The following is a 27,741-nucleotide window of genomic DNA, read 5'->3' on the forward strand; positions in this document are numbered from 1 at the left end:
TTCGATAATTTGAACCTTTTTCTAACAAAGATCCACCATTTTTCGTTATCAACCAAAATATTGATGATGATAACGCGACTGAAACGTATTAGCGGCAACACTGCTTAAATTCGAAAATCTTTTTCGTCGATTTCATTTTCATTTTTTTCTGTTTTATCGAATTAAAACGAGATATTTTTAGTTTAAAATTAATAAAAAGGAAATTATAAAAGTTTTTGTCAAGTAGTTATTTCAAAACAACGAGAAAATCGACGATAAAAAGCTATTTTCGAAAATTACACGAAAGGGGGGTCAATGGCTTCGAAGAGATTGGACAACATTGAACATATGATTTTTGTGTATCAACATGTCATAAATTTATTTACGCTGTACTTTTTGTTTTTGTCTACAATCGTAAAGTTATTTCAAACGTAAAACGAATGATTATGAACAAAATCTCATTGTTTAAAAGAAATCACGAAATTGTTTGGTGCTTACACGTATCTTGAAGAATTGTGATTCGATTGCAGTCTCAAATTGCGTTATTTCGTCGAATCAGAGGTCACTGTCGTAAAAGTGAGTAAAATCATGTTTCATGAACCTTTTATAGCCATTCTTTGTTCATAGAATAGAATTATCTATGTTCATTCGTGAATAAAGAAAAGTACGTTGAAATGATCATAACTGATGTTCTGTCCACTTTCAGGTACACAATTATAACTTACACGTTGAGATAATACGCAATGGGTAGAATTTTCCTGGATCATATTGGAGGCTCGAGATTATTCTCGTGTGCATCTTGCGACACAATTTTAACCAACAGAAGCGAACTAATCAGCACCAGATTTACTGGAGCCACTGGTAGAGCGTTTCTGTTTAACAAAGTGGTGAATCTAAACTATAGGTAATGACGCTTTCCAAGCATTATGTTACGTAATTTCATAACTCTAATGTCTGATTGAATTTCAGCGAAGTTCAAGATAGAGTAATGCTCACTGGAAGGCATATGGTGCGTGACGTTTCGTGTAAAAATTGCGATACAAAATTAGGCTGGATATATGAATTTGCGACCGAAGAAAATCAACGTTATAAAGAAGGTCGTGTTATTCTTGAACGAGCTTTGGTAACCGAAAGCGATGGTATTGACGAGCACATGGGAGACGACTAATGAAATATGTACGTATATCGATAGTGTTATCTCTTATCTTTCATCGCGTGTTTATTGATCTTGCAGTGAACTGAACTAAATTTCATTGTCAAGATCGCTATAGGTGTAAAGATGTTACTGACCGATTTTTTGTGTCTCTTTTTCTGTTCTTGTCTGTGCACGTCTAGTAATTTTGTAAACTAGATATTGGTAAAGTACATTAAGTTCTTTCTAACGGGTATTAATTTATGATGTAGGCCTATGTTGATTTTTAAACGTGTTAACCTGTGTGGAATAAAGATTTTTTTCTCATTTGGAATACTGTTCAGTTTTTCGATATATTGAAACAGCTTCTGTGAGAGAACTGAATTTCCTTTGAAGGAGGAAATTCATCGATTGATTTTGAACTAATTTAAATTTAAATATATTTCAACGAATGAAAACAAAGTTGACATTTAATAATCTAAAATTTCTAATAAAATAGCCTTCAGTAGTCTTGCTTCGTAGGTAACCGAATTTTTATGATGCTTAAATCTGGTATCCTGTAATGGTTGTTCTTGGTAAGCTTTCACTTGAATTCCGTGCACTGAAAACCCATTTACAAAGTTTTTTAATGCGTTGGTTTTATCAATTTAAAAATTCTGATCAACTTACGAGCACAGTGATCCAAAAATTTCATCACATCGTGATTAAAAGTATCGGTAGGAAATAATAAATGTCTTGCCATATTTTCGAGCCAAGAAAGAATGCACCTTTTGGCATAAAACCTGTAAAAAAAAATGTAACGATTCGGATTCTCTGCCTCCTGATAATTTTAACCAAAAATAAGTATGACTAGGATCAAATAAGTACCACGTATCCATGCCTAATTTCTTATCGTACGGTTCTAAGCTTCTTATTATTCTCGATATACCAAATTCGTAATTTCCTTTGGCACAATACAGAGTCCTATAGGCAGACGAAAATCATTATTTTTTCTAATGACGTAATGAAATAAGCATAGGTATAGTTTCAAAGAAGAGCAATTCGTACCCTATTACTAAATTAACGATACAAAGATGAAAAACTTTTCTATTTGGATCTTCGTAGATCAATCTATCCTCTTCTTTTTCTAATTTCCTCATTAATTCTTCGGCGTCGTCATTTTGAGCAGTCATAATGTAAGAAACACATAAATTAGCCAAAACTATGGCACTAACGTTGATTATCTGAGAACAAACAAGTCATTATTTTGAATAAATATGTGAAATAGGTAGGTATCTAATTCGTAAGAAGAAACATTTTATTTACATTATGATACGATTTCTTAACCAGTGGTTCGTAAAAGCCAGTCGCTTCTTTGAATTTATCTTGCATGAATAATACGTGAGCTACGTGCAACCTCCAAGTATCATTTTCGTTACAAAACTCCACAGATTTATGGAAAATATTTTCAACTTGAGCGTAGTTTTCGGTATCCCAGTAGATTTTAGCTTGTGCCATTAAAACTGGGATGTACCTAAGATAGGATAAAATGTACAGGCGAATTTTTTAACTTTTTATTAAAAATCAACGTCGTTTACTTTTCCAGTGTATCTTCATAATCTACAACTGCTTTCTTGACAGTCTCATCATCTCTTGTTTCTCTAGCTTCTTGAACAGTTTTCGTGGCTTTACGAAGAAGATCTATTTGACGAGTAGCGATTTCATCAAATTTACGATAGGCTTCATCCGGAGCTGATTGTTGTATAATTAAAGCATCCAAAAAGTTATAAAGATACTGAAATGAAAAAATATTACGTTACGATTTTTTTTTACGAATCTTGAACCCAACACCGGAGTAGGTATTCCAATCGCATTACCGGTGATAGGTATTTTACGGTTAGGTGACTGTTTTCGGCTAGTACATCCGCAGCTAGATCATAATATTCGTATTTACAATACAGTATTAATAAATTGCCCAACGTTTCAGCAGGAAATGGATTCTGTTGCAGAAGAAATTGGAGTTTTTCAAAGCCTTCGGTAGGTTTCGTATCCATGTTCATTAGAGCTTGATTATGTAGAGTAACAGCATCTAATTCTTCTTCAGATCGAGGTGGCATGTCGGTCAAAGCTTCTCTGGCGTTGTCATCTAGAATTTGGACGTGAAAATGATTTTACGAAATGTACGATAAAAATTGATCGAATGAATAAAATGCTTACGATTTTTAAGTTGATATTCGATGGCTGCTTTCAAATTGAACGCTTCAACGAGAGCTGACTCGTGTAAGGTTTGAGTATTGCCTACACTTCGTACTTCGATCCCTTCTGTAGTCATACCTACGTTCAATTCAGGATGTTCTCGTATTCCACGTTCAATAATATCACCTTAACATCAACAAATTACAAACATATGGAAAAATCTGAATTACAGGTTCAAGTATTCACGTAGGTATACCTACCGATATGTTTCAGAGCTGAAGTATACTCTTTCAGCCTATAATAACACAAAGCTACATTATACGATAAGTGAGGTTCGTATCCACAAATAGTCAGCGCAGTAGTGAAATTTTGCAATGCTTCTTCGTAATGACCTTCCTAAACAAATAAATCGGGTATAACTTCCATTTTTATTGGGAGTATATTTTTGGGTTGAACTACCCGGATGAAAATTATTGGATTTGATTACGTCCAGGTCTACAGGATATAGATTCGTATCTTGATCTGATCTGGCTCATGTCCAAATCTGATCAGATCTCAATAACATTCAATCATTCTGCTGAGTAAATATGATTTTATCTATATTTGCTCAGATATAGGTACTAGTTTGGTAATCATTTTTTTTTTTCCTTTTAAACCAAACTCATTATTTTTTTTCTCTCTGGCAACTCACTTTATAGAACAAGCTTCCTTGATTAACTGTAATATCAGGATCTTCTTCAGGCGTACCGCAGAGCTCGAGAAGAGATCTTGCACCAGTAATATCTTCTTGGCCATATTTAATGGCAGCTTTCAATTTAGTTATCTGATACAACGAAACAAATCAAACTCCATGCTTCAATTTTCAAAACCATAATCTCATTCAAAAACGAACCTCTTTCTGATAGGAAGGTGTTTTCACAGAATTGGTAACTTTCATAGCTTCTTCATACAGACAAGCTTGGTACAAAGCCTGGGCGTAGTAAATTCTGTAATGCAATTCTTCGGGGAACAGAATAGTCAATTGCTCGTAGCAGTTTGAAGCATTTACAAAATCTTGAACTTGAAAGTAACAATATGCCAGTAATGATAAAGCTGCACGAGACTGTGGATACAGATGAGAATATTATATAATGATGATTAATCGTAATTTCGTTTTTAAATGCATTGATTACTTACGTTAAGGTTGAAATCGAGAATATTATTCAATAGAATAATAGCTTCGTTGTAGTTCTGATCTTTGATCTGTATAAATAGACATGTCCTGTTCAGTAGAATGCCAGTTTTTTAAATCAAGTAGGTAAGTAACTTACCATCATATAAATTGTTTTTGTGTATTCGCCTTCTTTGATACGTTTGTTTGTTTGAAACATTTTGAAACTTGGAATTCAACTTGTAAAAATATATTCTTCATGAATAAAATCTCCTAATAGGCTAACGAAAATGGAAAACGAATGGTTTGTAGCGTGATATCATTGCCATAGCAACGTTTAAGGAACCCAAACACCTGACTTACTCAATGAACAGTATTAACAGTAATCTGTGTTACAGATTTCAACCATCATTACTAATAGAAGTGAACGAATGTTGCTTTAAAACTTTTGAAAAACGCTAGCAGAATAAATTATATGTACTGGCTTTCCATTCAATTCTAGGTAGGTATTCTCTAGTTTTACAACTGCCAATCATTCCAATACCAAGCATAAAATAAATACCGCCGCACTTTGCAAACATTTATTTAATTAACGAATTTTCAAACATGTTAATGCGTTTCAAAAGACCTGGCGGAATTGTACACATACAAACACAGTACCATCTTTTTAAAACGACTGATATAATTTAAAATTTACACATCAGGAACATGAAAAACAGTGATAAATGTACAGACAAAAAAATAAAATCGAAATCAATTCTTCACGAGCTCGTGAATTTCTGTACTCGTCTCCTTCTGATTTCTTCTTGTTCTTGAGATCCAAGTAAGGATTCACCTTCGCCGCTGGTTGATGGTACTTCTTCGCTTCCAGAAGGTTCGACATTACTGAAAATAAATCAATTTAGTTACGTCGAAGGTAAAAGCAGATTAGCCTTCAAAATGTAAATTACCTCGCTGAAGTCGACGGAACCGCTGGTTTCGATTCTGGACTGGTTTGACTAGTTGAAGGTTCACTAAAAAAAAAAAAATACGAAAAAATGTTACATGATTTATCTATCTTTTTCGATAATACATAAAATTCGCGAATAAAATTTCAAATATTTACCTGCTATCAGCAGTTGGGGGGTTCGTAGGAGCACTCTCAGCTCCGCTTGAGGAACCACTCGGGCCTTGAGGTGTGGCAGTCGCCGCTGAAGTAGCGGCAGCTATACTAGCAGAAGTAATATACTGCTGCATTAAAATCACAGACGCGTCCATTAAAGTGTGAATATTACGTAGGCATTGTAAACGAGCCTCAACACCACGTCGACTATTTTCTTCCATTTGTCTCAGTTCCTCTAATGACAATCCGCTCCAGTTTTGCGGCGGCAGAGGAGGGGTAGTAACGCCTAAATAGATGAAAAATATGTCGAATTAAAAGAACTGATGAAGAAAACAAGGCTAACAAATTTAATACCATTCGTACCAGGTATGAAAGGTGGCATCGGTGGTAACATGAACGGAAACGAGAACTGTTGAGGGAATTGAACTCCAGCATCTGGGTTGGCTTGGTTCGGCATATTTGATTGATTTGCATTCGCTTCAGCCGATGATCCCGAAGCTTGGGCATGCATTTGATCTGGCCTCTGTTCGCCACCAGCATCTGAACCAATTAAATGTCATCAAGAAATACATGAACACCGCAGACATACTGCAATATCGAATTCTGTACTTACTCGGTACGTTTTGCGCATTAACATTGGGCGCCGGAGGGAAAAATGGTGGTTGCCAAGCGGGAAAAGCGAATATTGGTGGCATAGCTGGATTAGGTTGAGCAGCTTGAGGAGCAGCTCCAGCAGGACGAGGTCTTTGAGTCGCCGTATTCGTACGTAGCACATTCAGACGACAAGTAGGACATGTTTGATGTCTTTGAAACCACGAACGCAGGCAAGACACGTGAAAGATATGATTACATGGTAACTTTTTAGCGCCTAAAATCAATCAACGAATTAATTAACTGATACGAGATTGAATACGATTAGTATTCTGAATTTCAACGAACCAGTTTGCATTTCTTCACGGCAAATAATGCATACATTATCGGCGGCCGCCAATTCTTCAGCTGTTGCGTCCGGATATAGAGTATTCATATTACGAATTGCTCTTCGCGAGAGTATCACGTCATTAAGCGCTTTTTTAAAGTTTCTCATCGAATAATACATGGGACGGAATGCGAATAATGGTAATGTATACAACTTGACCATCAAAGCAACGAAACACATATACAGGACTACTTTAATGAAACCTATAATTCATTTAAATTCATTAAGATCGTCTTTATTCAAAGATAATATAAATGAGCGAGTTATTCTTACCGATAACAACTTCCACGTATAATAAGAATACTGCCTTATTTTCCCAGAATACTTCACGATTCATGTCGATGATGTGGAGAATATACTTGACCGCTGTGTTTATCACTACAGTTAACAAAATAGCGTACTCGAAACCAAAAACCAACTGTACCGATGCTCCTTTAGTGATTGTATGCTGATATGCGATAGATATGAAGTATAAATCCAAAAGTCCCAATAAAGATAATAACACTGGAATCAAGGAGAAACAAAATTCAATTCCCAAGTCTTCGTACAATCAAACCACGTACCTAAAATCGAACACTTACAAACTATCCTCGTATGAAAAATCCACGAAATAACTGGACTTCGTTCCATCTAAAGAACACGAAAAAGACATTAGAGCAAAAAAGGGGCGAATTAACACTCGAATAAACCGATTTTACTCACATAATCTACTCGATCTTCACCCAACCAATGGAAAGATTTGAGAAACAGTAGAAGCGTAAATAATGCCATAAATTTAGGAGTAAAGTCATCCTTGAATACGGTGAACGCGAGACATGTTTCTGTCACAGCGTACCAGAATCTTTCAACTAAATGCTGCAAACACAATGAAATCTTTATTAGAATAATTCTAGAGCCGCATTTCACATATTTAAACGATACATACTTCTACTTCGGCAGCTCTTAATTCGCCGAAAAATATTTTCCTCATCAGTTTGCCTAATAACATGATGATCACTACAGCTTGCAGATACATGACCTAAACAGATAAGTAAGTATAGATGAATTACAAGTATATGTAATTTTAAATTGAGCATATTTCTTTAGTTACTTACAGCCATACTAGGATTAGATTTTGTTATGTAGACAACAGATGGATAAAACTGCTTTTTCTGCAGGTAAGCGTTTCCGATCACCATTACGCTCAACGCAAGCGTACCGACGGCCACAAGTGCGTTCCTCATTTTTGAAAATTGCATTTAAAACGATTTTTTTGAAACTAATTACACCACCGAATATGAAGATCTCTGATAATTTTTCGTCACATTATAACGCGATGGAATATGCGGATTATGGAGCGTTAGTGCTTCGGATCGCCATAATGAACAGGGGACACTCTAATCTATGAGATAATTAACGATTATCAACAATTAATTAAAATGCACAAAGGTAATTCAACGTAGAAAATGGTCTTCTTTTTATCATAGGTACTAGGTAAAAATGTTTATAAATTGATTGGAAAATTGTTGTTTTGAACGGGTAATGTTGCCACGCTAATTTTTCCTAGCTAAACCGAATTTTGGATTTTATGAAATGGCGAGATAAAAGGTTTCAATTCATCTCACATCAAGTTCATTTTAACTAGTTTGCTATTAATTAACCATGTTTAAAGCGTAACGAATCATTTAAGTGCCATAAAATGAATGAAATTTAATACTATGACTATTTTTGCGAACGGATAAAATGAAACACTACAATTTTTAAGACACGTATCAACAGAAAAATCATACCATATTCTAGAATGTTGACGTGTGTAATTTTAGTTGGGCGAGGTGAAGAAAAGTAACGAATTATGAATGAATTTTATCAACTACAATGTTCTGTAGTTTACGTATTATTAATTTCAGTTAAAATTTTAAATTGAAACGTTCGTTTTTCTGAATTTTATGGGCGTATCCTACGCGCGTCTAGAGTCTGACGGGCTACGAAACGTTCCCGCCAATCACAGCGCAGCGTTATGTTTATCACCGTTATCACTGACGTTCAAGTGTTGTTTTCATTCTCACAATATTGACGTTTTGCATATTATTTTAAATAAAACACTGTCGCAATGCAGAAATAAAGTACGTACAAGTCCTAGGTAGCTATTCAGATTAACTTTATCATTCAGCACCGGCATTCCCTGGCAAGAATGAAGTAATCTGATAAGAAAGAACTATCAGTTTATCACACACTCGATGTATTTTTACTATTTTTACAAAGTAATAAGATCTCATCAGTAAATTCAATACTTGACATTTCAGCGGAGAAAAATGAAAATCAATGAGTAAAATCTGGTATCTAATAATAGATAGAGTCTAGAGATAAGTACGTAGGCTCACGCTAGTTATGCAGCTAGCTATCTGTATGTATCTGTACATTCATTTTCACTGGCTCCAACTGCAAAGTATTTCTTTTTGAAGTTATCGATCTCGATAGGAGTCCATCTTGACCGGAATCGGAGCACATTATTGATGACGTCATAGCTCAACTTCTCGATGTTTATTTTCATGTTTTCATTAAAAGTTTTCATTTATTTATGTGGAAAAGGTCTCTTTTTCTACTTTTTTAGTATAAATAACGAAATACCGAATTATATAAATTTTGATGAGGACTTTTCTGAAGTAAAATTGAATTTCTCATCGAATGGTGTGAACAATTTTTGTTTTCGTGTAGAAATAAAAGACTTTATGAAGGTATTTTCATTCACGGATTATGAGCACATGAGTGTTTCAAATCAAAATGTTCAGAATTTTATTCTGTTCGAAATGTTTTTTTTTTTACCCAAAGGCTCACTCAGCGTTTATTGTTCAAAATTCATTAAAGCTCCAAGTTGTGAAAACCAGAGATGCGGAGTAAAAATCGAACGTTGAGCTTTAATGAATTCATTGAATTCTGAAAGATAAACACTAAATAGTAGCAGCTTTGGATAAAAAACTATTTTGAACTGGATAAAAATAAAATTCTGAACATTTTTGATTTTGGTATTTTAAAACACTAGTGTTTTCATTGAAAATTTCGAGAAATTTCAATTCAATATATCTACTTACATAATAATTTATCCATGAATGAAAATATATAAAGTCGTTGTTTCTGTAATTCTGCTGGAAAGCAAACCATTCGACGAAAAATGTCATTTTAATTAAGAAAAGTCATCATCGAAATTTACGCAAATTCACTTTATTCCTACCAATAATGATTAATAAAGTCGAAAAACTGAATTTCTCCCATACAATTACCTGTGAAAACTCGGAAAATGATAAATAAACATCGAGAAGTTGAGCTATGACGTCATCAATAAGGTGCTCCGATTCCGGTCAGGATGGACTCCTATCTCGATTGCTTTTATTGATGTAATTATCATAAATTATGATGGATTTGAAATGAAAACAAGAATGACTTTTCCTATTTGGTATTCATTCAGTAAAGTTGTAAATGTAAAGTTACAGTACTGTCGTACGTAGGTTAAAGATTAGATTACCAACCAATTTGAAGAAAAAAGTCGTTTAATTTTCTGTTTTAATTAGTAAAATCGAAAAAGCTCTTTATTATATCGTATTTTCAACGAAAAATAAAAACTGAAAAAATTTGCGCCCCTCTGCGCTGTGATTGGCGGGAACGTTTCGTAGCCCGTCAGACTCTAGACGCGCGTATAATACTGGAATGAAAAAAATTTTCCAAGAATTTTTTGTGATAACGTTTTTCTTATCAGAGTAAGCCATGATTGTAGTGTTGGGCAAATTCGCGAATATTATTTTTTTGCTTGCGCATGCGCAAGAATATGCGCATATTCTTGCGCATATTCCGCAGATTCTTTTCAAAAAATTAGAAAATTATTGTTTAGTTTAGAGATAATAGGGAAAAGGTTTTGGTAACTTTCAAATTATTAAGGAAAATTGGAAATTTATGAAGAAAAGTAGTTGTGAAACTTGTAAATTGTGGAAAATTGTAGAAAAATCTTCAAATTTTTTGAAAAAAGTCCCGATTTTCATTTTTTTGAGAGAATATTCTCCAAGTGTTTGAGAATATTCGCGAATATTCGCGAATATTCTCAGATTATGCGCATTGAGAATATTCTCGGGCCAACACTACATGATTGGCAACATTGTCAGCTGAAATCTACCAATCATGGACGAGCTTTTTTTATGACGACACAACGACATTATTTTTTGATGAATTTTCGATTTTTTAAAGCTTCAAAATCCATTTAGGAATGAATAAAAGTTTAAACTCTGTACATTTTTTGAAAATCTGGACAGTTTATAGCTTTTGCGCTCATTACCTTTCAAAAATTGAAAAAAAAACAGTATGGTTGAAGTTTGGACGTTCGACGATTCGGCGTTAACATCTCGTGGCGGCGCCACCATCGACTTGCTGAAAGGGGGACTTTTTGCAGAGAATCCAGAGTTCAACGGGTACCCGGATCCGCGGGTATTACCCGGATCCGAAAATTATCCGGGTCTACCCGGTTCATTATCCGGGTAGAAAAATTCTAGAAAATGACGTCATTTTGAGCAGTTCATCTTTATATCGCTAGGATCGCTATATAAAGATGAACTTTTTTCGTCACTTTGATTTGGCAACGTCGCATTTTTCATTGTTTTTCACTACGAGAATCGCATTCATTCGCATCTCGACAAGTCGTGTGTGCGCGTGTGTAAGCGTGCGTGAGTATGGAAATGTCCCCCTTTCAGCATGATAACATGTGTTTCATGCATTTCACCGCCAGAGTGCAACACATGTTCGTTGACGCCGAATGAAACAAAACGATATTCATGAATGGATGTTGCCGGTGTTGGCGGTGTTGCGTGTTTTGAAATTTGAAGGAAAAAACGTGGTAAGCTTTTGCAACCTTTTTGAAAATTTCGTGTGACAATTTTCAGTGAATTTTTTGTTTTATCAATTTTAATTCGACTTATGAAACATATTTTTAAGTTATTGAAGTATTCTTCTCTGTAAACGATTCTCTCCTACATTGGAGTATTCTGTATTCCTGTATTTAAACTTCTGAAGAATTTCTTTACTCAATTGAATGTTGGAATTTCCTACAAGCAAATACATGAATGGACAAATAGTTTTCCCGCTCAATACATTATCACTAGGTAAGAGATATAAAGTATTATTTGTAATAAATTATAATTGTATTATTGTTCGAAGTTCGTGATGAATGGAATTAAATGTGAAAAAATGAATACTGCTTCAGTTTCCAGAGCTAGTAATTTTATCCGAAACACAGTGAAACGAGCTTTGGGTCGTGATGAAGAAGATATACTAACACCCAAACGGTTAGCGTTACAAGATGACAATTTCTTACAGATACAAAATTTTATGAAGATATTCGGTAAATTTTCATATCAGTGCGTATATTGTATTAGGTACCTACTCCAATGTTACTTATTCTTGACTTAATTTCTTATATAGATGACCCTGTAATGAGAAGTTTACTAAAATTCGACTCGTGCAACTTGCTAGCTGACAATTATTTGATTGCGATTGCGTATATTTATTTGGACAGAGCTAAAATTCTATTATCAAAACACGACGTTCATTATTTACTTAGTGCCTTGTAAGAATACACGATTTATCATCGGATTTATTCATTCAGTAATTAAAATCACTCGTTGATCGCGAATGTATCGGTTTCCAGGTATTTAGCCCACGAGGTTCAAGAAGACTTGAGATGTTTACGTGAAAAAATTATACCCTGGTATCCTGGGACTTGTACAGAGATGAAAAGCGCCGGACTACATTATTTTAAAAATAAAATTTGGATTCAGATGAATTTCAAATGCCACGTTACTAAAAAGAGCTGCGACGAGGTGAGTGTTTCTCTGGTGTTTCTTTAATCAAGTAGGTAAAGTGTTAGGAATAAAAAATTAACGGTTGTTGACTGCGTTTGATTTATCTCATTTGATAAGATTCGAAATATTTCTATGCATCGTCTCAAGTTTTTCACGAATTTCAACCATGAAATCTGTCGCAGTTTTAATGGTGTTATTTTGGTTTATCACAGTTGATAATTATACCGCTGTAGGATACGTTCCGTTGATGATACTGAACGCGATAAGTTTTCGTGAAAATTCCGATTGTCTAACTTACATCTATTGTAAAGCTGGCGGTTCGCCTCCGTCTTATTTTCGTAATTGTACTTTCTACGAGATATTTACAAACCTACGTCCGGAGTTGGAGAGTGCTACTTTTTCAAAATTGGCAAATTTTCTGACTTCGTTGAAATTATACAGAGTAGATAAAACTTTTGAATACGAGGTGACATCAAATAGCAACGATATAATACTATCGGTAGTGAAATTATTTTACAAGTACCGAAATTCATCTTTCCTTGTTTGCGATAACGATGAGAAGTATCTTCCACCACGTAATGCATCTTTTACTTGGACATCAGCGGGGTCTTATTGTTATATAATGGAATCATCCAACCCACCTTACCCAGCTGATGAAAACCGTGAGCGACGACATGCTGACGATGACGATGTCGTTGATGATATCGCTGACGTTGACAATAATGACAACTCTACCAGTTATGAGCAACCTGATGAAAATGTCCACATAAGCGTCGATGGACTCGATGATATAACCAATGAAAATATGGAATTGAATAGAAGCATTAAAAAAGAAATAAATTCGACGGCGAGAAGTACCAATGACATTGTATACAATGGGCCAGAATACTATATTGTCGCTGTCACCAGTATTTACTCTTTAATTGGCGTCATTTTATCGAGTCTCGTCATCGTTTTACCTTTATTCACTTGCGCCGTTATTGTTCTAATGTATCGTTACACCAGTGTTGTAATTACAGAATAATTATGCGGTTTTGTTAATTTTGTTTACGTATAGTTGATGAAACGCACCGCTCAATGGGACCTTTGGAAAAGAAAACGAGAGTCGTCGCATTCGGGAGCTTTTCGATTTTATCAGTTTGAAAAAACCAAATGCAAACATTGCTGTAAGTCGTACCAGTACAACTTGATGGTATCCGATGTGAATAATAACGAATTACAAGAATCTGCCGAAAGTAAGATCAACGATGATACCATTTGCTTGAATCATCTATTCTTCTAAACAATGATTTTTCCGTTGTTTACTTATTTTACAGATACCCCGGTCAGTTTCACTACTTCGGATTGGGAAATTGATTCTAATTCGGATGATGTTCTTTCGTCGTGAAATTTTAGTAGTACTTAATTTAGTTTTAAAATTTTAATTGTTGTTTGTTTTCGATCTCATTAATTTTTTACGTTTCGTTTTCGATTTCAAAGCCCAAGACAGCGTTAATTTTGGCTTTTTTTTTCACTTGTGAAGTGTTATTGTATAAGTTTTCGTTCCAGTGAACTCTAAACGCGTGTTTTTTTTTACGATACCTATCAACTAAGAAATAAATTTTTATTTTTATTATTACATCTATAAAAATCATTTACGTTTATAATTAGGTCATTATAATCATCAATTTACCATGCCTATACATAGACCGCAAATTTGAAAGTACCTATAAGAGCAGGCGTATTATCAAACGTTCAAATATGGAATAATTATTCTAATAACATGCTCAAAATATGGAACAACCGGTCACCTACTTCCGCTCCGATGAGCAACCAACGTTTGTATTCGACTATTTCTCTAAAATTTTATATTGTTCCGTACGTGTTTTTCAAGTTGAAGGCGATCTGTGCAGTTACATCGGTATAGAATTATGAATGAAACGGTCTTCTTCTCTTGATAAGAATACGTTTTATTAATTTGCACCTATAGTATGTAATGTTTATATATCGTAACGTAAATTTACATAACCGATAATTGTGATCTATTCTGAGACATGAATGTAACGTGCATCCTCCTACTAGTCAGTATTTTAATTACTTGTAGTTTTTGTCAAAAAAATGATCAAATTCAACGATCGTCTGATGATAACGCGATTGAAATTTCCAATTGGAAAAATGATCCTGAAGGACATCAGAAAAATATCGTGACGAGTGAGTTACCTATATTTAAATAATTATTTTTAACGTTGAAATTAACTCATCTCCAACTATTCCTAAATTGTAATTCATGATTTCATATATAGGCACATCTCGTGATATTTCTTCGCCTCGAACAATTATGCCTTCTTTTCGGATGATTCTTTTCGAAGTATCGTTTATGGCCATATCGATCTTTTTAGTCAATAGTTTGGAAGTAAGTTGAAAAATAATTTGAATTCGTATTTTAAAAATAATTTAATTATCATTCGAAAATTTATTTTTCAGAATTACATTCAACAAAAGTCCAAAACCATTCCGAAAAGTAATTCAATGGATGATGATTTTTTTGAAAATTTCAGAAACATTTTGCCAAGTTTTGACTTTTGATGAGCAGCTGATAAGTAAACAACGAAAAATGAAGTTGATTTGATGTAATTTTCAGTTCAACGCTCGAGTAAATCTATTTTTAAATAAAGCTGATATTTATTTCAAATACCTATACCTACTTCGCATGGCGAGCCGGCGTATTACAAAATTACTTTCGTTTGGAGCTTTGTTTTATCCTATTTTACGACCGATTGTTTCCAATTTCATTGCCAAACTGGCAATTTTTATTAGTTTGCTTTATTAATGAAAGTAAATTTTTTGATTAAGATAAGCAATTACACGTGACATTTCAACAAAAAAAAAAGTTTATTTGAATGTAAAGATCAACAGATTGCAAGATGATGACATTACCTACCAATCGAGGAGAAAGGCAATGGAACGGAGATCATTTCATGTTTGATAGAAATTTTAAATACCTAAATTTTTTATCGCTTCATAGTTCATATAAATATCTGATTAAGCTCTAGTAAATCGTGGAATGGATGAACTGTGCTAGTACCTCCGAAGAACAAATGAAATACTAATCCCAATGCGACAGAAATAGGTAGGGCTGGTAAAACTGTTCTAATCCATAGTAACAAAATGAATGTGATACATAATCCCTAAAATCACATAAATCATTATAAATGTCGAGGCGAGTCCAAGTGTAGATAAATTCGGAGATGACCAACTTATTAAACTTACGATCAAAATAGCTACGTAACAAGCTATAGCAGAAATCCACGTTCCATACATGTACGCTTTTCCCAATAAAATGCTATAAAAAATAAAGTCTCCAAGACCTAATTGCGCTCCACCTGCGATAAAAATCATATTATTGAATTTGAAATTGAATTATACTAATTGGAGGTAAATTCCAGTTTCTAGCCGTACCATCTTCGCGTCTCGTTCTTTTCTTATTCGCTTTTGACCGTTGGCGTTTCAACTTTCGCTTTCGAGGTTCACCGGATGTGGTCGAGCTGGGAGATTCAGTGTTTGTGGGCTCAATGGTATTACTTCGTTTGTTCAAATTATGGTGTTCATTATCATCTACTTCGACTGTAATTTCATTTTCTGCAATACTTCGTTTATTCAATCTAATTTTTATTGTAGTTGTACTTATTGTCCTTACCTACCTACCAAAATTATCAAATTAATTACCTACCTGTAGTTGATGAGTTGGAAATACTTTCATTTGATTCAGTCTCCTCTTCATTGTCGATTGCTATCGCTGAATTATAAACAACAGCTGTAACAATCAGTGCCATAAAAATAAGAAATTTCAGGTGTAAAATTCAATTAGGTACCTATAGTTATTTACAAAAAGTAAGTAAGTAACTAAATATCTTACTGGAATAAATCAGCGATGGAAAAAGCGACTCGTTTCGTTCCAAGGCAGTTTCAACGAGTATTTTTAATGGTCCAATAGGTGCCAAAACAGCTACTATATCTAAAATGCGACGAATAAAGATCCAAAGTAGCTAATAACCTAATTTTTTTAAATTTTAGTCAAGTACAATTAGAGGTAGATACCTAATGAATTTTTCCAAACTAACCCCAAATCGACACAAGAAATAATAGAATCCAAATTGTCCATCCAGATAGCGTTTTAATAATCTCCAACGCTATTCGGGCAGCTATCAGTGTTAAATAAACTTGTCGAAGTTTCAAAGGCCCTTTCCAATATATACAAATAATGCCAGCTGTACCGAAATTCCAAAGGAGTAGTACTGCCGTGAAAATATCCATTGGTAAGTTGTATGTTTTCAAAAAATACCTTTTAAAAAATTATCTGTTAAATCTGGACACTTGGACAGGACTATAAGTCTCTACATAAGATGTAGATTTTTGTAAACAGCCATGTCTATGAACTTACTCGAAATAAATGTAGCTGAAGATGAACAAAACTAATAATGTTGTAAGTACGAACCATGTTTTTAACACCTGTTACATAAGAAAAATTAATGCTATTAACGTTATATAGGTATGAGTACTTATACCTACTTAGCGAAGTACATATTTCCTTTAACTTGATGCTTAGTGCTTACAAGGGAACTTTTACAATATGTCAACTCTTTTTGAGCTGAAATTTGGCTCACAGAAAGAGCATGACATCCAGATTCCACAAGTAAATTTTCAGCTTCCGAAGTTGATTTTTCGATTTATATAGCGAATTTTTGAAAATTGAGGAAATTGTCTAGTGATACGTAGATATAAATTTTCTACAAAAAAAAAAAAAAGAATGTGGATAAAAATCTTAAACACGGTTTATGTACCACTAAAGTCGACCCCTCGAATCGAGTCACCATTTTCCAGCCGATCTGATGTCTCCAAAAAAAGTTGAATTTTTTCCAGCGATTCAGAAGGCGTTTGTAATCAACTTCGGCAGCTTAAAATTTAATTCTGACATAAGTTCGACACCTCGAATCGAAGAGGGCGAGTGAGTCGAAAATCAGAAATAACGAGTTGAAAAGTGCACCAATTTTTTTTATATGATACTGAAAAATCTCAAATTTTGATAAAATTCCAAAATCGTCCCTTTTGGGTCATTCCATTCGACCAACGTTTTTGAGTTATGTGTATTTCGATTTCACTCAAATTTTTTTTTTACAATATCTACCCATGCAGTAAGTAAGAAACCCGCAATCAGTTTGGTCCCAGCCCCGTCAGGGGGTGAGTGGGGGGGGCTTCCATTATTTTTAAATTGTCTCGAGGTACTCAACTTCAGCAGCGCATTCCTCCAAAAGTATGATACTTTGATCAAAACTGATTTCACAATTCAAAAGAGTATTAAAGTTTCAACTTTTTAAGCATTTTGAAATTTCAAAATGGCGCTGAAGTGGGAGCTACCATTTGAAATTCTGAAAAAATTTCCATAGATGCACCTTTTGATGCTTTTTCGAAATATTCAAGTTTCGAGATGGGATCTCTTGATGGAAGGGGAGTACTCCCACCCCCCATTTAGGGCAAAACTTTAAAATAAAATCTGGGGCATGTGATATATTGAATTGTATGTTTTTGATAACGCTGAACACGGATATGACGTTAGATTTTTGGTTGGGCCCCATCCACGGCCCCCAGCACCTCCCCAATTGGGGTAAAAGTTCAAAATAGGATTTTTTTCGTGCGACACATCAAATAGTAGGTTTTTGGTGACGGTGAACACGATTATGAGATCAGATTTTTGGTTGAACCCCATCCAGGGCCTCCAACAAATTTCTTGGATTTTTACCAATTGGGGGAGGTTCTTGGAGCCATGGGTGAGGTCAATTCAAAAAACTAAGGCTGATGTATTCGTGTTCAGCGATATCGAAAACATACGATTTCATGTGTCACACGATTGAAACCATTTTTTTTGGGTTACCCCCTTCCCCCTTGAGGAGGTGCTGGGGACCGTGGATAGGTTCAATCAAAAATCTGACGTCATGTTCGTATTCAGCGTCACCAAAAACCTACTATTTGATGTGTCGCACAAAAAACCCCTATTTTGAACTTTTACCCCGTTTGGGGAGGTGCTGGGGCCCGTGGATGGGGCCCAACCAAAAATCTAACGTCATATTCGCGTTCAACGTTACCAAAAACATACAATTCGATATATCACATGCCCCAGATTTTTGAAAAAAGTTTTTCCCAAAATTGGGGGTGGGGGTGCTCCCCTTCCATCAAGAGATACCATCTCGAAACTTAAATATTTTGAAAAAGCATCAAAAGGTGCATCTATGGAAATTTTTTCAGATTTTTAAATGGTAGCTCCCACTTACAGCGCCATTTTGAAATTTGAACTTTCAATTTGAAAGTTCAACTTTCAAATTTTAAAAATTTCAAAATGCTTAAAAAGTTGAAAATTTAATACTCTTTTGAACTGTGAAATCAGTTTTGATCAAAGTATCATAGTTTTGGAGGAATGCGCTGCTGAAGTTGAGTACCTCGAGACAATGTAAAAATAATGGAAGCCCCCCACACCCGCCACCTGACGGGGCTGGGACCAAACTGATTGCGGGTCTCTTACATACTGGGTGGATATTGTAAAAAAAAAAAAATTGAGCGACATCGAAAGACATGACTTTCAAATTCAAAATCGCACTTTTTTGGTCGAATTGACAATATTGGAATGACCCTTTTTGCAACAAAATTACTTACTCAAAACTTCATCTACGTACCCTCAAACTCTAATAGCTTTTGTTCTATAAAGTTCCATTTTGCAGAAAATTAATTTATTAGCCCAATGTATAGGTCTATACTATTTTCATCATTTTCAAAAATTCCCCAAAAATCGAAAAATCAACATAATTGTGTAGGTACCTACCTACCTACCTACCTACCTACATATTTTATATTTATTCGAGCTATTTCTCACCTTATAAAACCTGTACACATAAAGCGCGATGAGTATGAAGGTAATAATGATTATGAAGATGATCAAAAACAATGCTATTACAACATTTACCCAAATAGAAAACGGTTTTTTTGAACCACCAGCTTCAACGAACCATATTGCTCCGCTGTGTTCAAAATTTATGATTAGCAATTGGCGTATTTTCATAAAAAATCTTCGGTAGGTATAAGTTACGCAGGTACCTTTGTTACTCAAAATGTTTACTTACTCAAGTGTAGTATCTTCGGTAAAGAAATCAATATTGCCTAACGATAAAATTACGATTAGCATGCATACAGAAACAGGAACGATGAGTTTGATGACACTTTCGGTTTCTTGTTTCAAATCACTTGCTTCGTATTGTAAATCTTCGTCAAATCGGGTTCTTTTTTGTGAAACATTTTGCTGACGATTGCGTTCTTCAGTTTCGTGAGAAGTTATCTGGTCTTCAGTTTCTTCTTCGTTCGTCTGTATTTGAATTATTACTTGTAAATAGAACAACAAATGCTTGAGAGAAACAGTTATCTACCTAGCACCTACATTAAGCTTACCATATTGGATTAAGATAGTCTATGGTGTGCATTTAAAAAATAAATTAAATAAATGATGTAAAGATTCACTCAGTCTGTCCTAACACGACCAGCTCATATATTTTGATAAGATTTTTTAGAACCCAATTTTATCAATTAAAAGTCCAAACATTCACAATGTTACTAGCATGACGTCATAACATGGCCTTCTATTTTTGAATTTTAATTTTTAACTACAAATTACAAAGATGATTTTTTATCCCAGCTTATTCAACTCAAAATTCCTCCATAAATTTTACGATTCTACACAATTTCGTAGCAACCATTTTCACTCGCATATGCTTGATTGAAATATCAAAGGATTAAGCAATGTGAAATTTTTCCGATTTTACGGTGCATGCCTCTTTTATACTCGCGCCAATAAAATGAATCTGTCCATTAAAATATGAATCACCTATTATGGTTCCAAATCTATTGCTTAATAAATCACAAGACCTTATCAGCTGGTTCGTTTGTAATAAAAGCAATGAAGTTCATTTAAATTTTGTTATTACCTATATCTACAGTCAATGTGGAAGAAATTTCATGTGATGTGCCCTCTCTAAACCGAAAATTTCAAATAACGATTTTTTCCTATTTTTTACTCAATTTTTTCGATATAAAATTAATTTTTAATTCAACAGCGAAATGAAAAATATAATTACTTTCACTTTTTCGATAACTTTTCTTATTTTTAAATTCACTTACGCAGAAGAAAAGTTCAGGTGAGTACTTGTATTGAATTTTTTGTACGTAGGTAATCATTACTTATCTGTGGATAAAAGCAGCATTTACTTATACATAAGTACCTATTGAATAAAGTAAAACAGAAAATTGCCTCATTAGGTAGGTACTTGAAAATGAAACAGGTAAGTAAGATAGGTTAGGTACTGAATTTCAGGAATGAATTACATTTTATTAAAATGTCGCTTTTTGTTGATTTTTTTCTAGGTAAAAACTTAAAATTCTCATAAGTAGATACTAATTCTTTATATAATTACAGGTTAAAATTCAACGAAGAAAATCTCAACTGCGATTGCACAAGTCAGATCTGCAACAACAATGATGCCATGAAGGGGATAAATCATTTGCGTTCGACTAAATTCCTTTCCAGCACCACGATTTTATGCGCAGGGAGTATACTCAGAAAGGGTACTTGTAACTGTTTTAACGGAAATTTACTCAAGGATGATGGAACAAGAGTGAAACGAGATATTCTACATAACCTAACGGATTTAAAAAAGAAAATCGACCAATTTTGCAGATCGCTCACTAACAGCAACATAAACGATTTCCAACAAATATGCGATGTAATTAGCGGGGATAAACCAGCTATGCCTGGAAGTACAGAAGAGTTGATACGTAAAGGATTAAAAATTCTCGAATTAGTTGTGACCACCTTTTTCGATGACTGGCCTTTTGGTCCAACTACAACGCCAAGGCCAATGCCAAAGCGTATGATGTGAGATGTTTAAAATGCTTTCTGCAAATTTCATTCGTTGAGTTTTTCTAAAAAAAAAATAATACAATTCAGAAAAAAAGTAAAATTATTTTGACTTAGGTATTTTAAAAATATTATTTTTGTCTCAAATTCCTCTAATGGTAACGTTTTTATGCATTATAAGTTGTATCAATTTGCTAGTACATATAAATAAATTAATTTTTTAGAACTTCTCGTGGTTTTTTATTCAGCGCTTTCTACTAATAATTACCTGCCTCAACTTCAAATAGAAAATAAAACTTAATCATAAACGCGAATACCCTTGTTAGAGTAACTTCTCATCATAATAATCAACGTGTTAAATGAGTTGCATACTTTGTTCGCCTCAAATGCAATGTATGTACTTCCATAGAAACGCCTGCCATCGCTCTTTATTACTCCTCTTCTAAAGTTGACATTTTCTGATTCCAGAATCACTCTTTCAAATTGTAATCTTTTCTATATAATATTCTGGACTAAATCCAGAACATTCAACTGAAGAGCTGTGCAGTATTTCTACCTTGAAAACATACACGAGCATTAAATAGGTAAAAAAGCACGGAATATATTTCATTAAAAAAATTAAAAAGTTAAAAATGACAAATAAAATTACTAAATTAAAAATTACATGAAAGTATGCGGAGAAAAAAATGTATAAAACTTTAATTACTACATAGGTAGGTACGTATTATTTTAAAAGGAAATGTTAAAATACACGATGATCATTTTTAATCGGGTTAAAATTACTTTCTCATATAAATATTTGATTTTTTGACAACAAATCTGCGAACGGTTGAACGACACCTCTCGTGAAGAAATAGAATACCAATCCAAACGCGATCGAGATGGGTAGTGCTGGTAAAGCTTTCCTAAACGCCGCCAATAAGAGTAAGGTCAGGCACAATCCCTACGATCAAACAAACAATGTAGAAATCATTTCGATAAAATTCAAGATTTAGGTTACCAATCAAACTTACGATTAAAATTGCAACAAAGCAGGCCAACGTCGTATTCCAATCTCCGTACGAAGAAGCTTTGCCAACCAAGACGCTGTAAAAAATGAAATCACCGAGACCCAATTTCACACCTAGAAAATAAGTATTACGTTAGATCATGATTTGAATCATTAGATGAATGATATATATTGTAGACTGAAGTCGTACTATCATCGTTGGGATTCGGCTGCGGTTGCTGGGTTGTCGTAGGTCGCCTTCGACGCTGCCCTGATGGACTGGCCGCTTGTTGATTACGACTCCTGGGGGTTCTGGGATTCGGAGATGGAACAGTGACGGGTTGAATATTATCACTTTGCTGGCTCGATTCACCGTGTTCGCTATCGTAGGCTCCGACTGAAAATATTTTCATTTCGACTAACTCTTTTTTGGATTTTTTTTCAGTATTATGTTCGCATAGTACGAGATTAATTACCGGTAGATGGACTAGAACTACTTTCAACTGGTTCGGCTTCGTTGTGATCTTCATCGGTCGTTGTTATGGCTCCGTAAGCGACAGCTATACAAAATGAAAATCAAAACGATAAGACTGACGCGAAATTTGTACCCAAAAAAGATGAGATATTTACCGGAATAAATCAACGATGGGAAAATCGACTCATTTCGTTCTTGGGCAGTTTCAACGAGTATCCTTAGCGGACCTTGAGGTGTTAAGACAGCTACTAAATCTATAAATTGAACGAATAAATGAAGTAGTCTCGCAGATTTACGTTTAAATACGTAAATAATACACATATTTTGTTGTAATACTAACCCCAAATCGATATACAGAATAAAACAGCCCACGTAGTCCATTCAGGCAAATATTTAATGAATATCAACGCCATTAACGCAGCTATAAATATTAAATAAGCTTGCTGAAGCCTCAAAGGTCCTTTCCAATGTATGCAAACCATACCAGCCACACCGAAATTCCAATTAAACAATAATATAGTGAAAATATCCATTGGAACATTATAAGCTCTTAAAACTTCTCTGAAAAAAAAACAACAACATTATTATAACAGGAAATAATATTAAGGTATATATCAAAGCCTACTCGTAATACGTTCAGATTTTCATAACTTACTCGAAAAATAAGTACGCGAATAAAAACATGAGCATGAGAGTTGAAAATATCAGCCAGGCATTTATCACCTGCAAAATACACGAAAAACTTTACTCGTTGCATTCGTAAAAACGTATTCTGTTCGCCGGAAGGGATACTTACTTTGTAAAATCTGTATTTATACAATGCAATAAGCACCATGGTCATGATGATCACAACACTAATTAAAATTAACGAATTGGCGACAGCATTCCAAAGTATAGTGAACGTTTCCCGACTGGTTTCATGGAATGGCGTATAAACTCTGCACAAAACACATTTCATCAGGGCAGTGTTTTTTGGTGAAAAACTTGATCTATCGAATGCATGATACTTACAGATAAATATCTTTGACAGTATAAAAAGTTACATTGCTTATCGTGGCAACGACGACTAGCATACATAATGAAACAGGAACAAAGAGTCTGATGACATGTTCAGCTCCGTACTTCAAGTCGATTTCTTCATCGTACTGCGGATCAGGATTAGCTCTATGCTGTGGAGCGGATTGCCGGCGAGTACGTTCTCTATTCTCAAGAGATATATTTCTCGCTTGCGGTTCATTTTCGTCTGCCTGTAATTCGAATAAAAAGTGGTACAGATGTTTAATGTAGGTGAGATGTGTTTCCGAAAAAGTGAAATATGTGCACCGAAAGTTGCTTACCATTGTAGAATATTAGGTGACTATCTGATTGACTATTACGTTAAAACATTCCTCACCGATTTAATATCATGTTTAAATAAACTATATTAAGAAAATGGGGATCAAAATGATTGAAATTAAACTTATAAAGTTGGAATTCAAAATTTTTTCTAGTATCTTTATCTTTTATCTCACTCTTTACAGAGAAAAAAATGAAAAAAATTTGTTTACAAAGATTTTTTTGGCGTTTCAAGAATGAATTCAAAGGCAATGTCGTGTTTTTCAGTAATTACATGGTAATTACCAATCATTTGAAAATTTGAAATTTAAATAAAAAATTATAATTATTTTTTTTGAATTTATTTTGATTTTTGATTTGATTTGAATTTTAATTGAACTATGAGATTAATTTTGCATAATTCTGATTGGATTATTGTTTTTTTGTCAACTACTCATCAATCTCTATCTACATATCTCAATTCTCTCGGACAATTCTGGAGGAAAGGAAAACGAAACAAAGCTTTTGAGTATGAACTTACATATTATCCTATAAATTAATTTCAAGTATGCAGCGATGGTGTCACTCAAGAATGGAGATCCACTCCCTGTGTATTTTGGACGCTGACAATAATTGATTTCGAATGTAAATAGGATACCGCCAGAAAAGTTCAAAACATTCAATAAACATTGTTCTATTTTTCAATTATCAGATAATTTCTGGGGAGCTTTTTACTAGTAGACAATCTAGATACCTACTCCTTCCGTCATCTTCACACATGTTCAGTGGAGGAAATTTCCGTTTTTATGTATTCTTTGAATATGATTATTCCGCTAATTACTCAAATTTTTATCATAAATCGATGCGCTCGATTACACTCTTTATCATAAACAAGTAATTAGTACTATCTAGATTCCTGTAGGTACACAGAATTTGTTGTTAATATAATCGTTTTAGGTACTTACTTAATATGAGCATGATGCACGTAATTATTGTTAAATCTACAAATATTTCTAGTAGCTTTCCGTACTGCAGATAAGCACGATTTGCAAATGCTCAATTTTTCTCTAATTTCATTCAAGCTTTGAGATTTGTTGATAAGTAACTATACCTAGGTAATTCAGTTTGGTGTTAACCCATTCATAGTCAGTGCCTATTCGATATTTAATTATTAAAGTGTGTGTAGTGATTGATTTCACTCAAAATGGAGAATATAATTTACGGTCCGAATATCTCAGAAGAAACTGACTTTAACATGAAACTAGGATTAGCCGAATATTTACTTAAAGCGACCAAAAATCATTTAGGTAACGTTTTAATGGTAAGTGGAAGCAAAACAATTCCTACCCATACTTTTACCTACTTCAATTCTAACTCGTAGTACATATTAAATAGGTACCTATTGTCATTTTTTTTAAACTTCCAAAAATATTTTAACAATTACCTACCTAGATTGACGCGGAAACTGGAGAAGAACTGACTGGTCAACAAGTGCTGGACTCCAGTTACCTATTTGCAGATTATTTTCGAAGTTTGGGTGTTAAAAATGGCGACGTGGTTGCAATCGTCAGCGAAAATAGATTCGAATACTTATCGTTACTTCTCGCGACACTTCACGTTAGATCTGTCTTCTCTTGTGTGAATCCTTTATACGCTACAGGTAAAAATTGATCGTTGGATTTTTCCACGAGAAAATTTCTTAATAGAAAATTTTCCATCGTAGGTGAACTTTTACACGCTTTCAGCATATCGAAGCCAACTATCGTGATTGCCACAAATCGGACGTACGATAAAGTGAAAAATTTGCAAAATAAATGCGATTATATTAGACACGTGATCAACTTGGATAATACAAACTGCTCTAATCGAATAGATACCAATTCGATTAATGGAAATGGAACTCAGACTCAATCACCGGTTAATTCTACTGAAACAGCGTTAATTTTGTATTCCAGTGGTACCACTGGTTTGTCCAAAGGCGTTGAGTTGATGCACAAATCAGTCATTTTCTTGATGGAAGCCTACAGGTATCGATCACGTATAGTGTATAAAATTATGCGAATACCTACCAGTGAATTTACTTTTCTGATCTACGAGAACAAGCTTCAAAATACCTACCCATCTAATTCATTTGAATTTTACTTCTCATTTTTACAGATCAGAGAAAATTTTAACCTTTCCAGATAACAACGCGATATCTGGACTGCTTCCAATGTGTCACGCTTATGGACTTTTTTGTATTTTATCGTGTTTCGTCCTGGGACACAAGTACATAATGATCAAACGATACTCAGAATCGACATTTTTGCAATATATCCAAAAATACAAAGTAGGTATAACGATCATGGGATGATGGGACGTGATAAATATGTTGCCTATCTCTTTACTTATATGTATAGGTACTTTACAGATAACAACTTTGTATGTAGTTCCAACCATGGCTGTATTTTTAACGAAAAGTTCATTGGTCAAAGATTACGATTTATCTAGCGTTCAACTGATATCCAGCGGCGGAGGTCCAATTAGACAAAGCGTCGAAGAAGCTTTGAAGAAACGTTTCAACAGTCACGTGATACAAAATTACGGTATGACTGAGACAACCACGATGAATTTGATATCGGTGCCGAATAGTAAACCAGGTATTACTGGTAAACTTTTACCTGGAATGATGGCTAAGGTAATATTTCTACTCCCGTATGTATGGCACCAAGCCAAATATTCGTTAATGCATCCCTTCCCCCTTCCGCCTCTCTCTAGGTTGTCGATGTAATAACTGGAGACTCTTTGGGACCTAACGAACACGGTGAATATTGTGTCAAGGGTCCTTTGCTAATGAAACAGTACCTTTTCAATGATTCCAGTAATAGAATCGAATCTTTTGATGATGATGGATGGTTGCATAGTGGAGATGTGGCGTATTACGATGAAAATCACAATTTCTATATAGTGGATAGGATTAAAGAGATAATCAAGTATAAGGGATACCAAGTAATGAATTTTTTCAATAAATAATACAAAATACAAATTACGATCAAAAAAACATTTTTATTTATAACTCGAGCATCTTATTTATAGGTACCTCCGTCAGAAATAGAAATTTTATTGCTCCAGCTTCCAAGCATAGAATCTGTAGGTGTTGTCGGAGTCCCCGATGAAGAATTTGGAGAATTACCTAGAGCTTATGTGGTAAAAAAACAAGGCTTTAAAATCACCGAAGAAGAAATACAAAAATATGTATCAGGTAAGAACACGTTCAAATTCACTATCGTCGCGTGAAATGTAATTTATTAGCTCATGAAGTAGGTATATACTAGAATTGTTTGTTGTCTGCTAACCAATAAAGCTGTAAAATTTACTCGTTTAAGTACCTAATTCGCTTTGATGTTCGATAATGATGTATTTTAAAATTTATTTAATCCGTTCAAATACTTCAACAGAACACTTGGCACCTTATAAGAAACTCAAAGGAGGAGTAATATTTGTCAACGAATTACCCAAGACTGTGAGCGGTAAAGTGGAACGAAAAGAACTGAAAAAATGGGTGGTAAACGGGTAGAATATTATTCGTTTCGAAAGTACCAGTATATAAGTGCATTTTATATGTAATTGCATAATCCTATCTCTATAATTATCTGCAGTGTACTTGATGTTTTGTATTTTCAACCAGAAGTAAATAGATCTGATTTTTTAAATGTT

The 27,741-nt window shown here is 34.2% G+C and overlaps 7 protein-coding genes and 1 long non-coding RNA gene across 11 annotated transcripts; 4 read left to right on the forward strand and 4 right to left on the reverse strand.

Moving 5' to 3' along the window:
• Positions 1-359: 359 nt before the first annotated feature.
• Positions 360-1,445, forward strand: Yippee (yippee). Its single transcript, XM_065365701.1, has 3 exons — positions 360-555; positions 686-883; positions 949-1,445. The coding sequence occupies exons 2-3, from the start codon at positions 723-725 to the stop codon at positions 1,145-1,147; spliced, it is 360 nt and encodes a 119-aa protein (XP_065221773.1). The 5' UTR covers positions 360-555; positions 686-722; the 3' UTR covers positions 1,148-1,445.
• An 81-nt stretch (positions 1,446-1,526) lies between these two features.
• Positions 1,527-4,902, reverse strand: Ttc30 (tetratricopeptide repeat domain 30). Its single transcript, XM_065365689.1, has 13 exons — positions 4,597-4,902; positions 4,463-4,528; positions 4,179-4,388; positions 3,978-4,109; positions 3,547-3,682; positions 3,308-3,472; positions 2,968-3,236; positions 2,689-2,885; positions 2,417-2,624; positions 2,159-2,334; positions 1,979-2,074; positions 1,781-1,893; positions 1,527-1,712 (listed from the first exon to the last, which is right to left on the reverse strand). The coding sequence occupies exons 1-13, from the start codon at positions 4,654-4,656 to the stop codon at positions 1,582-1,584; spliced, it is 1,959 nt and encodes a 652-aa protein (XP_065221761.1). The 5' UTR covers positions 4,657-4,902; the 3' UTR covers positions 1,527-1,581.
• Positions 4,903-5,003: 101 nt separating this feature from the next.
• Positions 5,004-8,406, reverse strand: sip3 (septin interacting protein 3). The gene is made up of 11 exons (XM_065365693.1): positions 7,612-8,406; positions 7,443-7,535; positions 7,220-7,372; positions 7,099-7,147; positions 6,791-7,021; positions 6,478-6,720; positions 6,152-6,406; positions 5,902-6,078; positions 5,542-5,824; positions 5,387-5,449; positions 5,004-5,321 (listed from the first exon to the last, which is right to left on the reverse strand). Exons 1-11 carry the CDS (start codon positions 7,753-7,755, stop codon positions 5,198-5,200), a joined length of 1,815 nt encoding a protein of 604 aa, XP_065221765.1. The 5' UTR covers positions 7,756-8,406; the 3' UTR covers positions 5,004-5,197.
• A 2,761-nt stretch (positions 8,407-11,167) lies between these two features.
• On the forward strand, positions 11,168-13,954 carry LOC135847217 (speedy protein A-like). Its single transcript, XM_065366663.1, has 7 exons — positions 11,168-11,372; positions 11,471-11,637; positions 11,739-11,876; positions 11,957-12,101; positions 12,183-12,354; positions 13,394-13,571; positions 13,653-13,954. The coding sequence occupies exons 2-7, from the start codon at positions 11,568-11,570 to the stop codon at positions 13,721-13,723; spliced, it is 774 nt and encodes a 257-aa protein (XP_065222735.1). The 5' UTR covers positions 11,168-11,372; positions 11,471-11,567; the 3' UTR covers positions 13,724-13,954.
• A 1,240-nt stretch (positions 13,955-15,194) lies between these two features.
• Positions 15,195-20,090, reverse strand: LOC135847214 (presenilin homolog). Of its 2 annotated transcripts, none has more exons than XM_065366661.1 (10): positions 19,807-20,090; positions 19,485-19,723; positions 19,238-19,382; positions 16,757-16,824; positions 16,437-16,657; positions 16,232-16,330; positions 16,046-16,129; positions 15,775-15,939; positions 15,586-15,698; positions 15,195-15,503 (listed from the first exon to the last, which is right to left on the reverse strand). In XM_065366661.1, exons 1-10 carry the CDS (start codon positions 19,807-19,809, stop codon positions 15,342-15,344), a joined length of 1,299 nt encoding a protein of 432 aa, XP_065222733.1. In that variant the 5' UTR covers positions 19,810-20,090; the 3' UTR covers positions 15,195-15,341. The 2 variants fall into 2 exon arrangements, with proteins under 2 accessions (XP_065222733.1, XP_065222732.1); XM_065366660.1 differs by having other exon boundaries at positions 15,775-15,954; positions 19,807-20,087.
• A 78-nt stretch (positions 20,091-20,168) lies between these two features.
• On the forward strand, positions 20,169-21,494 carry LOC135847219 (uncharacterized). The gene is made up of 2 exons (XR_010559117.1): positions 20,169-20,549; positions 20,828-21,494. It is a non-coding gene; the product is annotated as an uncharacterized LOC135847219 (long non-coding RNA).
• A 350-nt stretch (positions 21,495-21,844) lies between these two features.
• On the reverse strand, positions 21,845-25,633 carry Psn (presenilin). Of its 3 annotated transcripts, none has more exons than XM_065366659.1 (10): positions 25,494-25,633; positions 23,743-23,978; positions 23,528-23,669; positions 23,387-23,454; positions 23,072-23,292; positions 22,887-22,985; positions 22,733-22,816; positions 22,468-22,674; positions 22,282-22,391; positions 21,845-22,211 (listed from the first exon to the last, which is right to left on the reverse strand). In XM_065366659.1, exons 2-10 carry the CDS (start codon positions 23,802-23,804, stop codon positions 22,056-22,058), a joined length of 1,149 nt encoding a protein of 382 aa, XP_065222731.1. In that variant the 5' UTR covers positions 23,805-23,978; positions 25,494-25,633; the 3' UTR covers positions 21,845-22,055. The 3 variants fall into 3 exon arrangements, with proteins under 3 accessions (XP_065222731.1, XP_065222729.1, XP_065222730.1); XM_065366657.1 differs by lacking the exon at positions 25,494-25,633 and adding an exon at positions 24,069-24,247; XM_065366658.1 differs by lacking the exon at positions 25,494-25,633 and adding an exon at positions 24,069-24,246 and having other exon boundaries at positions 22,468-22,653.
• Positions 25,011-27,741, forward strand: LOC135847212 (uncharacterized). Its single transcript, XM_065366656.1, has 9 exons — positions 25,011-25,160; positions 25,232-25,366; positions 25,498-25,705; positions 25,769-26,072; positions 26,203-26,374; positions 26,456-26,722; positions 26,803-27,033; positions 27,121-27,286; positions 27,483-27,741. Exons 2-9 carry the CDS (start codon positions 25,250-25,252, stop codon positions 27,599-27,601), a joined length of 1,584 nt encoding a protein of 527 aa, XP_065222728.1. The 5' UTR covers positions 25,011-25,160; positions 25,232-25,249; the 3' UTR covers positions 27,602-27,741.

This window comes from Planococcus citri, chromosome 5, assembly GCF_950023065.1.
Source record: "Planococcus citri chromosome 5, ihPlaCitr1.1, whole genome shotgun sequence".
In the NCBI taxonomy this organism is placed as follows: Eukaryota; Metazoa; Arthropoda; class Insecta; order Hemiptera; family Pseudococcidae; genus Planococcus; species Planococcus citri.

Bases quoted from the DNA above. Each gene is read 5' to 3' on its own strand.
- Yippee (XM_065365701.1), top strand. From the start codon at position 723: ATGGGTAGAATTTTCCTGGATCATATTGGAGGCTCGAGATTATTCTCG. The intron at 884-948 runs GTAATGACGCTT...ATTGAATTTCAG, and splicing joins GTGGTGAATCTAAACTATAG to CGAAGTTCAAGATAGAGTAA.
- Ttc30 (XM_065365689.1), bottom strand. From the start codon at position 4,656: ATGTTTCAAACAAACAAACGTATCAAAGAAGGCGAATACACAAAAACA. The intron at 4,389-4,462 runs GTAAGTAATCAA...CTGTATCCACAG, and splicing joins TTCTCGATTTCAACCTTAAC to TCTCGTGCAGCTTTATCATT. The intron at 4,110-4,178 runs GTTCGTTTTTGA...TCGTTGTATCAG, and splicing joins CACCTTCCTATCAGAAAGAG to ATAACTAAATTGAAAGCTGC.
- sip3 (XM_065365693.1), bottom strand. From the start codon at position 7,755: ATGCAATTTTCAAAAATGAGGAACGCACTTGTGGCCGTCGGTACGCTT. The intron at 7,536-7,611 runs GTAAGTAACTAA...TTATCTGTTTAG, and splicing joins AATCTAATCCTAGTATGGCT to GTCATGTATCTGCAAGCTGT. The intron at 7,373-7,442 runs GTATGTATCGTT...TTGTGTTTGCAG, and splicing joins TAAGAGCTGCCGAAGTAGAA to CATTTAGTTGAAAGATTCTG.
- LOC135847217 (XM_065366663.1), top strand. From the start codon at position 11,568: ATGTTGGAATTTCCTACAAGCAAATACATGAATGGACAAATAGTTTTC. The intron at 11,877-11,956 runs GTAAATTTTCAT...TTTCTTATATAG, and splicing joins AAATTTTATGAAGATATTCG to ATGACCCTGTAATGAGAAGT. The intron at 13,572-13,652 runs GTAAGATCAACG...CTTATTTTACAG, and splicing joins ATTACAAGAATCTGCCGAAA to ATACCCCGGTCAGTTTCACT.
- LOC135847214 (XM_065366660.1), bottom strand. The intron at 15,955-16,045 runs GTAGGTAATTAA...GAAGTATTGCAG, and splicing joins TTCCAACTCATCAACTACAG to AAAATGAAATTACAGTCGAA. The intron at 15,504-15,585 runs GTAAGTTTAATA...ATGTGATTTTAG, and splicing joins GTTACGTAGCTATTTTGATC to GGATTATGTATCACATTCAT.
- Psn (XM_065366657.1), bottom strand. The intron at 22,986-23,071 runs GTTAGTATTACA...TTCAATTTATAG, and splicing joins ATTCTGTATATCGATTTGGG to ATTTAGTAGCTGTCTTAACA. The intron at 22,675-22,732 runs GTAATTAATCTC...AAAAAGAGTTAG, and splicing joins TAGTTCTAGTCCATCTACCG to TCGAAATGAAAATATTTTCA.
- LOC135847212 (XM_065366656.1), top strand. From the start codon at position 25,250: ATGGAGAATATAATTTACGGTCCGAATATCTCAGAAGAAACTGACTTT. The intron at 25,367-25,497 runs GTAAGTGGAAGC...TTACCTACCTAG, and splicing joins ATTTAGGTAACGTTTTAATG to ATTGACGCGGAAACTGGAGA. The intron at 27,034-27,120 runs GTAATGAATTTT...TCTTATTTATAG, and splicing joins TCAAGTATAAGGGATACCAA to GTACCTCCGTCAGAAATAGA.